Consider the following 15,282-nt stretch of genomic DNA (forward strand, 5'->3'; position numbering starts at 1 on the left):
TGGTCCTGGCACTTGCACATGCTCCCGGCAGGCCTGCGGCCTCCTGAGATCTCCCTCCTTCACCCCACATATCATCTCTGTGTCAGGACATGCACATGGATGTATGTGTACGCATGCATATTCTATATGATTTTAATTAATTTTGTGATTATTTTGTAGTGTATTTAGTGGACCTTCTAAGGCTGACTTCCATGACTTCAAGGAAGTATCTGGTCAAGAATATTCTTCACGCAGCTTGTACGGACGCCTACATATCGACTGTAACTAGGCAGGGCCCAGTTTTCATGCACCTTCCCAGGATGCCATGGCAAATCATGAGCACTGACAAACATCTGCTAAATTAGCGAAGACAGTAAAGGTGTCCTGGTACAGGACTTAGAGCCACAAAGAGGCCATGGAAAGTCAGCGCTAGGGAATAGACAGAGCAAATGCAGCATCTCCTCTACTTAGGGCAAGGGAAGTTCAGAGGCAAGCTGGAGGTCATGCAGTCACACGGAAGACAGAACTCTTGAACAGAATCCAGGTCTGCAGAATCCAATGTTCTTTTCACTCTACCTAGCTGAAGGCTAAAATATATCTGATTTCCATCTCCAGGTGAGGAGATGAGCTTAATTAAACTGTAGCTTGAGGGATTTAATTTAGGGAGCATGACATTTCCAACTACAAGGGAGGTGAAGCACCTTGGCGGCTTATCACTTGGAGGTGATGAACTGACTTCTTCAATGATGCTGAAGCGCAGCAGCAACCTGAGGATGGTTTCTGTCCAGGGGACTTAAAAAGTTCTTGTACTTTAATTTCTTAAAGACAAATATCATATGGCTTAAAAGTTCCATTTTATAACTAGGAAGTTGCCGTAGGAGTATCTTTGTCTGACAGCAGCAGGGTGTCTTAGTCCCTTCAGGCTACTGTAAGGAAACACCAGACTGAGTGGCTTAAACCCCAGACAGGGATTTCCCATAGGTCTGGGGTCAGGTGGTGTGAGATCAGGGAGCCAGCATGGTCCCTGGCTCCCTGGTCTCCTCCTAACGAATCACACTGGGGGTGAGGATTTCAGCTTCTGAATGGGGGGAGGGAAACCGTCCAAACACAAGGGCAATGAATAAAAATGGATGGGATTAGAGGAAAACCTGAAAAGCAACAGGGAGCTGGATGATACCTGGGATGTTAAGCCTGATGGAGAAGCTGATTCTCACGTTTCTGATGTGGTGGGTCTTGGGGCCGCCATTTTGGTGGCAGGAAGGAGAGGTAGCTTTTGTGACAAGTTGGGTTTGAGGCCATCGTGGGACACCCAAGTAGAAGGCTTGGGGTCTCCATGCGCTCTGGCTGTGAGCTGGAGGTTTGGTCAGGTGTCATCAGAGCAGAGAAGCAGCTGATTAGACAGAAGGAGGAGCGCTGAGAAGGGACCCCAGCAGCCCTGGCATTTCTGTGCGGTAAGCAGACGAGGTCTATGGATGGAGCTCTAGGTACAGTTTGGGCAGGAGGGGAACACAGTAGGAGGCAGTGTCAGGAGCCAGGTTAGGTTTTCAAGAGGGAAGGAGAAGGGCCTGTGGCTTGTGATGCTCTCGCGTTCCTCCCTAGCTCTCACTTCCCAGTGATGCTTCCACCTTTGGCTCCTCCCTGCTGCAAATCCCCATCCTCATGGCACTTGCCCACCATTTCTTCTCAGCAGCTGGGATCAACAGCACGTCCCATTGGGAAGCAGACAGAAAAGTCACAGCAGGGAAGGAGCCAGCCCCTTTCCAATCCTGCACACTGGGACCTCCTCTGGGCTGCAGGCAGAGCACTGCCCATGCCTGCTTGGGATCACATTTCGTAACCAATTTTACCTTTTAAACTATGATGTGTCTATTTTAAATTATGTGCATCGTTGGAACTAGTGAGCTTTCCAAATATTACTATATCATCTCTAAGGAATAAAGCTTTCCCTTTTGCTTAATGAAATACAACATCTGAAAGGAAGTCACTGAAGGGTACTTTCAGGGCTCCCAGAAGCAGTCCTGGAATTACATGGAAGCACAGAAAGTACAGCAGCTGCCCACAACTATTCATCAAATATAAAGCCATGTATGATCTGAATCTCATCACCAAAACCAGGCTTTTTTCTAGGAGGTTTTTTCCTATGCATTAATTTTGTAACATCAAGTTCAATTTTCACATGGTGAGACATCAAAACTTCAAGGGGGCCTTAAACTTTGTTTTGAATTTTGATTGGCCGCGCTCATATCTAAGGTTTAAGTTTTGTTTGACTTCATGTTCCTTGTCAGATAATGATCTGTAAATAAGTACAATGTTGTCAGGTTGGATACATATACACTATCAGATATTTGTTTAAACATGAAACTTTTAAGTAATGCTGTAAAAATGACTGCTGAGGTATGCATGTATTTTGTTATTAATTAGTACTTCCGTTTATATTATTCATGAATCCATCCATCTGTCCATCCATCCCTATTTACCAATCTATCCATCCCTCCCTTCCTCCTGCTCTCCCTTCCTTCATCCAAACATCCAGCTACCTACTAGTAAGTTAGATATGGTGCTGCATTCCTCTAAGTAATAGTGCTGAGGTGGAGGTCAGTATCCCTTGTGCACTGCAGAGCTACTGTTTTACTGAATCGATAGTGCTCTGAAAATCAAACTATAAAACCATTATTGATATAAACATGTTTATAACAAAACCCTCTAGAGTTACAAGCTAGGTAAATTAATGAACTACACCCCTAAATTGATTCCTTCTCCTATAGAGAAAAGCCTTTGAAAAAGTTATTTAACGACTTGGTTGGGGGGTGGGCAGGAAAGCTTCCTAATGAATTCTCTGTGTCATTTTATTCAAAAAAAGTACATTACAGGCACTCTTAGCATGCATATTAAAGTGTATGTATGTAAATTAAGTGGTGAGCAAAAGACTTCAAGACAGCTCAAAAAATCTTCCCCAATTTCCTCTTTTAATGGTACAAATGCTGTGTCCACCAATCTGTCAGAAACCAGTGAAAAGCCCAGCAAGGCCCTGAAAGGTGCTGATTGTCTTAGAGTCAAAAACAAACCGCAAGTTTCTAGATGGTCACTAGAATCATTTTCTTTTTCCACTTCCTCTGAGTAAAACGTGAAATCAATTCATTTTCTGTAGCCTTCTGCATGAGACTCATGATCCGCAAGTGTGACAGGAGGCCCCTATCAGTTTTGTGTGTTTAGAGGGACACTATGACTTCACACAGACTAGGGAAGATTAGCCATGTACAGGATTAAAATGCTCTAACCTGTAGAGCAGCAAGTTGTGTTTACTTTCAACAGCACTTTCGTTATGGAAAAACCACATTTAGGTGCCTTAGATGAGACCTGCTTGTGGTATGCTTGCTGTATAATATGATTCCACACATTGTCAAGACAGCAAAAGCACAGCGATATTTTCCCTGCTTTTGGAGAGACTTCCCCAAACAGGATTACCACGGCACAAAGAGAGTGCCTTTGCTGGCCTGTGTGAGTGATTTTTCCATGTCATCTCCAAATGTGCCGTGTAGAAGAAGCTGCCATTTGTAACGGGAACTGATAAACACAGATAAAAAAGCCTAAGGAATTCATTGGACCTGGAGGGGATTAAAAGACTTCATGGTTAAATGAGCTGGTGGATGAGCCAATGAGCTGTGTGGTGAGCACGTGGCAGCCGGCAATGCAGAGGCCTCTCTTCAGTCCTCTCCTTGGTCCTTTCCATCCTGACACCCGTTGTGCATGGCCCAGCAACCTACTCAACAGGGGATGAGAGGCCTACAAAGCCAACGCCCTTCAGGATGGATTTATATTCTGGTTTTCACAGGGATGCCCTCAATTCTCCTTCCTGCAAATGTATTAACTGCTGACTCCTAAAATAAAAGCCGTTGTCTATAGCTGTGGTTGCAAAGTAAGTGTTTCCAAAACAAACATGTGTTGCAGTCCCAGGTGAGGCTTATGTTGTTTTCACTGGCCTCCCATGCCCATATTAACGTTCAATTCTAAATCGTCTAGTAGTAGAACGTTCATGGGGTAAGGGGTTTCCAGAATGTTTTGTGACACAGCAGTCCAGAGAAATCTTCCAGAAAAAGGAGATTCCTCCCATTAAATGAGGAACTGGGGACCTGCCATGTACAATCAGCACAGAAATGCTTCCAGAAGTGCTGCCATGGATAACTCTGCAGTTGAAACTTCACTGAGGCCTCTGAGGTATGGACATCTATCTTCAGAGCAAATCAATGAAGGTCCCACAAAGCAGCACTCCAAGGAATCTATTTTGGGGAAGTTTTCACAAAGAGTAGCCGAATGTGGCATGACTCCCGTTAATGCAAATGCAATTCATTTGCCTTGTTTTCTTGAACTATTCTGCATCTTACCTGTAAATAATGACAGATGTGGCAGATTTCACCTTAAATGCCTATCCTCTTACATGAATGGTTGCTTACAAGGCATTGAGGCTACTGCTTAATTCAGAACTGAAGGTACCAGCTCTGTGAGGGCACCCTCCCTAGGCCCCTCGGCAACGGGCTCTGCTGACCGCTCATGACAAAATGGCACCCGAGGCACCTGTAAGAGCAACACAGGGCCTGGTCCATCCCTCTCTCCTTTCCTTTAGATAGAGAGGGGCGTGAGCATATTCTCAATCCTGGAAAACAGAGGTGGGAGGCATCTTGCCTTCCTTTCTCTAAACTGAGATGCCGATGAAGCCTGGGCTAGAAGACTGACGTGGCCGTAGGGGCTAGAGAAGAGCAAGAATGTGCTGGATGTGGGGCCTGGCCTGAGGGTGGAAATTACTGGGGCTACTGACACAGTACTTGCCTGATACTGTGTATGACTAACTCAGTGTTTCTCAACCATTTCATTCATCATCACCCCCAAAAAAGTTTTTCCAGTTATTTTCCCCCAACAGTCTATCTCCATAACATGTTATAATAACACAGATATACTATGTTTTTCTATATGGGTATTGGTTCTTGATACATTAAAAGAAGTAAGGTTTCATTTTCACCTCCCCAAAGCCAATTTTTATATCTTGGGACAAAATGCATGGACTATTCTATCCAATTTTACTCAGCTGAACAGTTTTTGGAGAACCTACTGAAACCACTCTCAAGGAAGGGTCCCACTGACCCAGGAGAAGAAGGCTTCACAGAGTGGGGAAGTAGCTGAAGATTTCAGAGGAAAACACTTTCACTACAAAGAAGAATACCCCCACGCCAACCCCTGCTGCCTGGAAGATCACAAATGAACTGTAATCTTCCAAAGTCAACGCACATTTCATAACTATGACGTACTTGGGGAGCTGCTCAATTGCATGGAATAATTTATATATTGAAGAATGCAGAGAACAAACAAATGAATCTCTGACAACACTATTCCAGGTAGCAGTCTTTAAATATGCCCTCCCACCAACTTCAAATTTTATAAATGAATGAATCAACGATACCCAGTGCTTGGCAGATGGGACATGCTCCGTCGCTATCAGCTATTATTATGATAATGGTGATCCATTCTGTAGATGTTACAAAAAATTCACTATGAAGTTTAAAATTACTCAAACTCGTGTTGGGACTGGGACTAGCACCTTATATTCTAGTGACTATGCCACTAAATATCTCAATTACTAGCCAGGATATTGATAAACTGCAAATTAATGACATTTGTTTTTTCCTGTTTTTTGGGGGGATTCATCAGAAATGCATATTTATATTAGAAGCTGGGCTTTAATAAATAGCTATCAGCAATTCAAGCATGTTAGACATATTTTTAGGAAATTAACACCTACATAAAGTACTGTCTTGGGCAGGCAGAAGACAAAAAGCAGAGCAGACAGCTCTCTGGCCTCCCTGGAGTTCATGGTCTCCACCGCAGGAGACACGAACTGGGGAATCCCTGCTAATCCCAGCCAGCTGTGGGGAGCCCTGTTTGAGGCACACAGTACTCTGGAGCAGGGACAGCAGTCCATTCACTAGGATTTGGAAGGTGGATTTGAAGGAGTGGGTTTAGGGGAGATGACTCAGGGATGTCTTGTCAGAGGCAGGTCATGGAAGACAGGCATAATTGCACACGATATTTGTAGCCACTGGGAAATGGAAGGTGTGTGTGGGGTGAGAACTGCAGGCAGAGGGAAGAGCTTGGCAGAGACAGTTACTGGCTGCACTCCGGTGTGGAGAGGCTCCTTGGGATGAGATGGACACGCAGAAGAATAAACATTGTGCAGGTACTGGGGGCAGGCAGAAGACAAGGTCCCAAAAGGAAACCAGAAGTAATAAGTGAGGGAGGGAGCAAGGGGTCAGACTGAGAGGTCTGTGCTTACAAGGTGGGAGGGGAGGGAAGTTGGGGAGGGCGAGATGAGGTCAGAGCAGGGCAACTGGTCATATCAGTGTTTTAGAAACATCAAAGAAGCAAAACCACTGATTTACCAAGAAACTCTTACCATTGTTAAAGGCAGTGCCCCCTACCCTAGCAATATTGTTTATGTCTATTAAGATTATTCGAGAGCATGACTGCTTATTTTTTTTTTGGAAATCCAAGATACAACTCATTCACTGAAATACCTGGCTTAGTGTCAAATGTTTTATTCTGCAATGGTGGCTTAATTCAGATCGGTTGGTTACATGCTACCTGCTATTAAGATGGCCTCATGCAAATTGTCATTCTTTGAAAATGCTGGTATGTGGAGATTGCACAACTTCATGTACAAATGCACACGGAACCGGAGAAACCACTTAGCAGTTACACTGGTACAACACTACCATACAAATGAATTACAAAGCAGTCCTGAAGAGATGTTACACACGTGGTAACAAGTAGTTACTGCTGGCCTGTCATTTCAGCAATTTATAGTTTGCTTGATATATGTGTCTGTGTGTATGAATCTAAAGAATGAGAAAAATTAATTGCGTAGTGATCCATTTATCAGGAGTCATACTGAATTAAAATGGAACAAAAACATCACAAACAGGTACATCATGGAGATTCTGTTGGGTTAATGGTCTTTATAATTGCAAAGGAAAATGATGTTACTATCACTTTTGGGTGTTCAATTCAGCTTATCAGAAGGGGCTGGAAAAAGATCAAGTAATTACTAACCATACTGGACTTTGAAATGCGTTCACACACCTACCCAGTTGATGTGGAGAGAAGGGAGTGTAGGAGGTACCGTGCTTCCTGTCTAGGGAGATAAAGTCTCCCCTTTCATTTCATTAGCTGTGGGAATACCGGATAATTATGTTTTTTAAATACTACAAGTACAATATTGTTTGTTTGTTTGCTTTTGAGACAGGGTCTCACTCTGTTGCCCAGGCTCGAGTGCAGTGGTGCAATCACGGCTCACTGCAGCCTTGACACCCCCAGGCTCAGGTGACCTTCCACCTCAGCCTCCCAAGTAGCTAGGACTACAGGCAAGCACCACCACGCCCGGCTAATTTCTTTTTCTAGTTTTTGTAGAGATGGGGTTTCGCCCTTTGCCCGGGCTAGTCTTGAACTCCTGGGCTCTAGCAATCAAGCTACCTTGGCCTCGCTAAGTGCTGGGATTTCAGGCATGAGCCACTGCACCCAGCTAATATTGTTAGATATGTATTCATAAGCCTATGAACTATTGCATAGTCCACTTCTAAATGACAACAACAAATATCTATGAATGGCTGTGTAATTCGTCCCATGATCATGATGACTGTTTACTATGGTAGTTATTTTGAGCATATATATAAGAGAAAAACAGTATGTATTCAACGTTTCTCTTTATGTTGAGACATGCACTGGCACTTTCTTCTCATAAAAAGAATAGAAGGTGAACAAAAGGCTCTTACAAGATGGAAGAGCTCACTCTATGGTCATGGGGTCACTTACGGGACAAGTACAAAGATTAAAACCAGCACACACAGTCAAAGATAGGCAAGCTGTTGATCTGCATTTATTGGATGTCTATTGATGAATAAATAATGACAGCATTCTACATTCCAAGGTCATAAGCAGCCCATATTCCCACTTGGGAACACAACCAGAAACAGTAGTTCCTAGTCATTTCATTGTTCAGGCATGGTTTCTCAGTATTAATACAGGGAGGTGGGGAAGAGGAAAGGAAGACATGGGGGTGAAGGGAAAGATTGCCCCACTCCTTGCTCCTATTCAGGGATAAATCAGGTGGGAGATGCGCTTCTGTAACCAGCTGGACATCGAGGCTGTGTCCCTGAGAGGTGCCCAGAGAATCCCAGTTTGCATCAAACTCTCCTGAGTCATGCTGGAACCTTCTTTCTAGAGTTGTGTTTGGAGAATGGCACACAGAACCCCTTGACTCCTGGGCCTCCAGCATCTCCCAGGAAGACTTCCAGCAGTATGTGATTAAACTATAGACATGCAGCTCAAATAATACTCTGGATGAGCCACAGAACATGTCTTCTTTTCTACAGAAAATGTATTTTCTTAACCCTTAGTCAGAATGTTAGGGCATTAGAATAAAAATGTACTTATTCAGTAAGCAATTTAATGGTTGGATGTTTTCAAGAAAACTAGTCCCTCCCTCACTTTTTTTCCCCCCTTTTCAACAGAATCAAAGATGCTGTTCTGCTAGTGGAAACTTTTTAGGAAAAGATAAATGTGTGAATAACACCATACCCCTCACAGCACGTGGCATTGGTCTCTGGAGGCTGACATTCTGCAGAATCAAATACTGAAGGGAGCAGCCTTGTCCACTTATGGTTCAACAAAGGTCCCTGTTGCTGTGCAACGCTCATCTCACAAAATGACCCCGCTTCCCGCCAGCTAGCTCTCATTTCATCAAAGCACACACACCCTGCCTGATCTCTTGGACGCCAGCCTTTGGGCATTTCCCGGCCAGCTCCTAAATCCTTGCCTGGCCGCCTGGGAGGCTGGAGCCCATTTTCCAATGACCTTCCTAAATGAACTGCGAATCTGCTGTTGCTGAAGAAATGCACCCTTCTAAGGAGGCCAGAGGAAAGCAACTCTGGTGGCACCATTTTGCGAAAGGTCACCCTGAGCATGGGCGCACAGCTGTGCCACTGCTTAGTTACCAGGTCTCGCGATTCCCATACCAGGTCCAGCTCCGCGGGGAGACTTCCTGAGGCCTGCTGGCATAACATGCACAGGTATTGAAGCCCGCACTGTCCCTTTCAAGGACTCTCCAGAAAATTCCGCTCGTAACGGAGGCTACTTTGCTGTTCTCATTCTCCAAGCCCGCTGTTTTTAGCGTGGGAGTCCTTGAGGCACGTTCAGGGGGCCCACAAAGTCAAATCTACACCCACAGTAATACTAAAGCACCGGTGACCTTTCTATGCTGTGTCGACAGTGGTATCCACAGTACAAATGCAATGTCGGCATGAAAAACAGCCCACACAGCCGGGGCTGCGCATGCAGGAGGGCCAGTGGCGGAGCCCTGCTGGCAAGCGCGGTGCTCTGCCCCGCAGCAGGCACTCCGGAAGGAAGATTAAAGCGCAGCTCCACCTGGGAATATCTGCGCTGAGTGGTACACACTCTACTTTTATGAAGCCTCAGCCCTTGAGTTGGCTGGTTTTTTAAAGATGTCGTGAGACGATGAAAAAGGCCCCTAAAGCACGTGTGCCACATGGGGAGGTGAGCCCCTGGTCTCCAAGGAAACCACGTGCTCACCCTGCTCCAAGATCCCCACTTTATCATGGTTTTTCTTTCCTGGAGCCTCATGTTTATTTGAAGGAATGACTGACAGGCAGTGAGTGATGATTACTAAGATTTGGGCATCTGGCAGAACTTTTGTAGAAAATTTTCTCAAGAGAGGGCCACTTCAAGGGAAATAACTCAGTTTGTTGACAAAAATAAAAGTCTGAGTTTTCTAGAGAAATTGAGAATTTTGGAAATCGTGCTTCTACCACCACAAGCTTGACAGCTTGCCAGAACTGAGACTTACCTGATGAGATTGATGGCGACATGAACAGATGTGGGTTTTTGATATTATTATAATGAAATGAGTCAACATTTTGGAGTTCTAATTTTTCAGCCACCCAGTATTTTCTGAATGAACAAATGCATGATGTTACAAAATCATGCATGGATACAAGATCCATTCAAAGTTTAAGGTTGGGTAATAGACTTGAAGATACACGAGGAGGAAAAGGGTACTGATAGGGCTTCAATTTCCACATAGGAACTAACTCTTAAGAAACTATAACTTGCTGAATTCTGGTGTAGTAACACAGCTACACACAGAAATAGAGCTAAAGAAAGAAAAATAGTTAAAATTATCTTAAAAGACTTAAAATATCCCTTCCTTTTCAAACTAGGTTCTGTATAAGAGGCGTGATCTCAGCTCACTGCAACCTCTGCCTCCTGGGTTCAAGTGATTCTCCCACTTCAGCCCCCCTGCCCCCAAACCAAAAAAACAAACAAACAAACTTGCACTTCTCATTCTCATTAGCCACTTCTTCTGGGGACAGCTCTAGGGGTAAAGGGTCCCACTGTTCCCTACCTGCTGGGTAATCAGATCCCTTCAAAAAAGACGCTTTTGAGTTTTTGTCCAGTTTTTCTCACTGTTCTTAAGGGGAGAGTTAGCAACAGCTCGCTTAGGTCCTATCACCAGAAGGAGACTTGGTTCGAGTTTTACATGCTAATATTTGATTGGAGTAGGATGCACCTTAGTGTTGGAAGTAAGCCGGTGCCTTGGGGTTTATGTCCCCCTCTCCACTGGCAAGACAGCTACCCCGGTATTATTTCCTGACTGATCCATCTGTTTCACAACAATCTGAAATGCCACCTTGATCCTCGTATAAATCCCCAAACATAACGAGGCTGAATTCGCTGGTTATTCTCACTATTCTAGTTTGGGTGAGGGCAAGTCCGAGAATGTGTACACAAGCATTGTGAAGGCCAGATCGGGTGAGGAAGGTACAAGGTACAAGGAAGGTACACCATGTCCAGGGATGGGAGAGTTCACGGGCTTTATTGCAAATTAGCCCAGGCTAAACACTTTTAAAAAGCAGATTCCTCAACTATGGCAATGTTATGCAATGCAATGTGGGGAGCCATACATACAAATAGCACTAGCGCTACTTATGGGTCACATGTTCTCTGTATTCAATATACCATTCTCCTCCAACCGCAGTGAAGAGAAACAATGCTCAAATTTGCCAATAATCTGTGGTACTACATTAAATGAGATGCTAAACATTTAGCAAGGTTTTAGCCCAAAACATCCAATAATTATTAGTAATAATTACTAGTTAAAAGCTAAAAGATATTTTGAAAATTGACACAATTGTAGAAGACAACTGGTAATGCAGGACCAAAGAACTTGATGCACTAGGGTATGGCGGGATAGTGTCCGGATTCTATTTTTACTGGCTAGTTCTTCGAAACCTCGCTATCAAAAAGACTTAGTGAACACAGTATTATTACCAAAAATGCGCAGCTGGTCACCAGCCAACCTAACGAAATACCCCGAGTAGGGTAGTGGCATTTGTACTGACAGTGGCTACTAGTTCTTTTAAAAAGTGTTTCAAGGAACTACGAGGCATGGATTTTTTAAGGCATTTGAGTGACAGTCAAGAAATAAAAAAAATACATGTTTTAGAGCACTGGTTCCCAGCATTTCGGCACCAGGAACCAGTTTCATAGAAGACAATTTTTCCTAGACGGGTAAGGGGTGAAAGGGGCTGGTTTTGGGATGAAACTGTTCCACCTCAGATCATCAGGCATTAGATTCTCATAGGGAGCACACAACTGAGATCCCCTGCATGTACAGTTCACACTAGGGTTCATGCTCCTGTGGGAATCTAATGCTGCCTCTCATCAGACAGGAGGCGGAGCTAGGTGGTAATGCTGCCTCGCTCGCCGCTCACTTCCTGCTGTGCACCCTGCTTATCCTAACGGGCCATGGAGTACTGGTCCGTGGCTAGGGGATTGGGGACTCCTGTGTTAGAGGATGCAGTAAAATGTATATGGAGACTGCAATTTTTTAGTTTACAACATCAGGGAAGTTAAAGGGCCAAAACCTGCACTGCTATAAAGATTAAGCTATTAGATGTTTTTTGCTGGAAAGTATTTCCAGAGACATGAGCTTTTTCCATAACACATATCAATCACACACACACGTGTGTGCATGTGCACATGCATGCACACGTTCACACACACACACACGCACAGTGCTGATTAAATGAAGCCTTGTTACATTTTCCATTGTTATACAAGTATCTGCCTTTAAAAGGGAAATAGTGGTCCAGGGATTCATCCATCAGTATTTTCTCCACACAAAGCACAGGGCACAGTGCCATCCTGGAATTTCTCCAGTCGAGCATAAAGAAGATATCTGAAGGCAAGACATATGAAGAGTAATTACGAGAGGACAGAAGTTCATTCTGTTCTGAGATTTGCTGTTTTTCTCTAGCATTTAGTGAAATTATTTCTTCACTTCTCTGCATTTGACAGAGTGCAGAAGGGCCTCATGCCTCTAATTTGTGTTTTCCCAGAGACCCCTGTGCCCCAAGAATGGCTCAGCTCTGGCGTAATTCTGCAAAACAGTACAGGGACCCATGTGTATGCAACCTGTGTCGAGGTCTCTGCAGGGCTGTGAACCTGAAATCAACACTGCAATGCCCCAAGTTCCTCAAGAATGACGCGTAGCTCTCCATCAGAGGAGGACAGATTCTGCCTCAACTGTAAGCCCTGGAAACCAGTCTGGAGGAACGCAGGTGGCTATGGGTTTGCCAAGAAGCCAGAACACTCACTGTGCTGTGACCTGGCCAAAGCACAGCTCCACCTCCTATCAAAGCTGATGATGCACCCAAGGGGAGGAGGAGAGCCAGAAGGTGAAAAAGACAGCCTCCTCATTGACATCGCTACAGCTGTAGTGGCAGGAGATGGAGACAAGGATCACGAGAATAGGTGTCAGTCGGGGTTTGTGAAATAACAATACAGAAGTGGAATGCCTTCTCTATTTGTGGGGAACACTACAGGAAAAGAAAAAGAAGGTGATAGAGTTTGGCTGTGTCCCTACCCAAATCTCATCTTGAATTGTAGCTTCCGCAATTCCCACACGTTGTGGGAGGGACTCGGTGGAGGTAACTGAATCAGGGGGGCAGGTCTTTCCCGTGCTATTCTCGTGATAGTAAGTCTCATGAGATGTGATGGTTTTATAAGAGAGAGATTCCCTGCATAAGCTCTCTTTTTGCCTGCTGCCATCCATGTAAGACATGACTTGCTGCTCCTTGCCTTCCGCCATGATTGTGAGGCTTCCCCAGTCATGTGGAATTGTGAGTCCGTTAAACCTCTTTCCTGTATAAATTACCCAGTTTTGCGTATGTCTTCATTAGAAGCATGAAAACAGACTAATATAGAAGGCCACACTATAGCTGGGAATGTAGGGTTTCTCTGCCAAGAGTTTATAAGAACGGAAAATCAAAGAGCAAGAAATAACTACTAAATTCTAGTTAAGTAAGAAATGACATTGGCTATTATTAATACTAAATGACAGTGTGTGCTCCTAAATCACTCAGTATTCCTGGCATCTTGCAATCCGATAAAATGGCACATACATGAAAGGTTCAGTAAAAGTTTACGGAGGGGAATTGAGTCCCTTGATGTGAATCTGTTTCTTTACCTACAGAATCAGTGACTGGCTTCCATGTCTGTTGGCTTCTGCTTCTGTATATCGTGCGTTGACAGCCTCTGATTTGGGTGTGGGGACCGGGGAGGAGTCTATGTTCTCAGGCTAGGAATGGACCTTGAAGTCAACACAGCAGCTGCTACTCACAGCAATTCAGGAAGGGAAGGAATGTACAAATGAGGACAAGAGAGGTTTTCAGAAGAGAAGGCCTAAGAAGTGGATGGATAAAGGAGGTTGCTGGCTGCAGATGGCATGTGAGGAGACAGAATCCTCGTGCAATGAGAAGCTTCAAGGTTGGCTGAGGGACTCCAGGGTGCCTGGAGTGACAGGAGCAAGCTGAAGGAGAATGTGGGAAAAAGCTGAGTGTTGTCGTGTTTTCAGAGGTGCTCATGATTTCAGGCAGTGCAGATTAATGAGCCTGGGGCTCAGACAAGCAGCAGGGTCCCCAAGAGTAGATTTAAGGTGGGAGAACCTCTATTGAGACTCCTAGTAAGTGTGGCCTGGCTGAACTTTTACATAAGATTTTCCCAAGGCCCTTTTCCAGACCACTGGGCCCAGGACTCTACAGCTGTTCAGAAACCAAGATTTGAGTCAGGCATAGTGATGACAAGTAGCAGATGAGATCACCCAGGGGGATGGGACAGAGTGAGACGAACACCGAAACAACAGCTGCACACACACAGACGCTGACATTTGGGGACTGCTGAACTTCCTGGGTGAGAGGAAGTGCAGAGAGAAACAGTGGGAGCAGTGGATGAGGGCGGATGGGCATGGTGCAGCCAGCAGAGGGAGACGCTGCGGAGGAGCATGGGAGACGGATATCTGTGGTCTCAACAGTCAGGAGTGGCAGACGCCAGGATGAAATGCCCCCCAATGTGGAGGAAAGTGAGGAGGCGAGGATGCGGTCAGAAACAGGGACTGTGGCACCTGGCAACTAACATGGGAATGAGACTGAGGGACACCGGGGTCATCTGGGACAGCAAGATGCCCCAAGGCTAGTGTTCTGGACATGGATGTAAGGCTGCTCCGGCTGGATAAAGGCAGGACCTGAGAACCAGGGGCTGGGCACCTCAGGGTCGTTTAGAAACAAGAATGCCATGTGCGCTGGGCAGGCAGAGGGCCTGTCGTTGGTGCTGGGTGCTGGGCATTCAGAGAAGGGGCAGGGGAGTAACGATGGGGTGTTGGGGAGAAGCAGATGACTGCAGAACATGCCACAGTGGCATGAGGGTTATTAGAGCTGAAGACAGTAATCATCAAGTACAGGAACAGAAGGCTTCTGCACTCCCTTCCCTTTCTAAGGAAAGCCTTCCAGAAGAATTTAGCCCTCCGCCCTCATACATCCAATGCTCAGGGGTTTCACAAACAGGGAAGTGTGAGTCTTATCACCAAAGATAAGAAGTCAGCACCTGTCGCACCTGGATGAGAAATTGCTCTAAAAGATGTTATAAAACTATCTTATCCCCTATCTAGTCTCCTAACGGCCCACTTAGTTTTCCTAAGTGGTTTATTCTTCTGTGTGCCCTTCTGCCCCTCTCCCATCCATGTTAAGATGACATACAAATCCGATATTCTAATTGCCTCCTTGAGTCACATTTTTCTGTGATCTCCTTGGTTGTATGTAAATACAAATCTATCTTTACTCTTGACTGTTAGTTTGACTTACAGGCCCCCAATCACTGCACCTAAGAGGGTAAAGGAAACACATT

General features: G+C 45.0%; 1 protein-coding gene across 5 annotated transcripts in view; it reads right to left on the bottom strand.

Moving 5' to 3' along the window:
• The window catches only part of PUDP (pseudouridine 5'-phosphatase), a 105,706-nt gene that overhangs the window by 13,218 nt on the left and 77,206 nt on the right, over nt 1-15,282 (bottom strand). Inside the window, exon 4 of one of the 5 annotated variants that reach the window (XM_025371994.1) lies at nt 1,222-1,459. The exons of the other annotated variants lie outside the window; for them this stretch is intronic. Within the exon in view, the coding sequence (XP_025227779.1) occupies nt 1,343-1,459 (117 nt within the window). The 3' untranslated portion in view covers nt 1,222-1,342. Of the gene's footprint in view, nt 1-1,221; nt 1,460-15,282 lie in introns of those variants that run through there. 5 annotated transcript variants of the gene reach the window in all.

The sequence above is a fragment of the Theropithecus gelada genome, chromosome X, assembly GCF_003255815.1.
Source record: "Theropithecus gelada isolate Dixy chromosome X, Tgel_1.0, whole genome shotgun sequence".
Classification (NCBI taxonomy): Eukaryota; Metazoa; Chordata; class Mammalia; order Primates; family Cercopithecidae; genus Theropithecus; species Theropithecus gelada.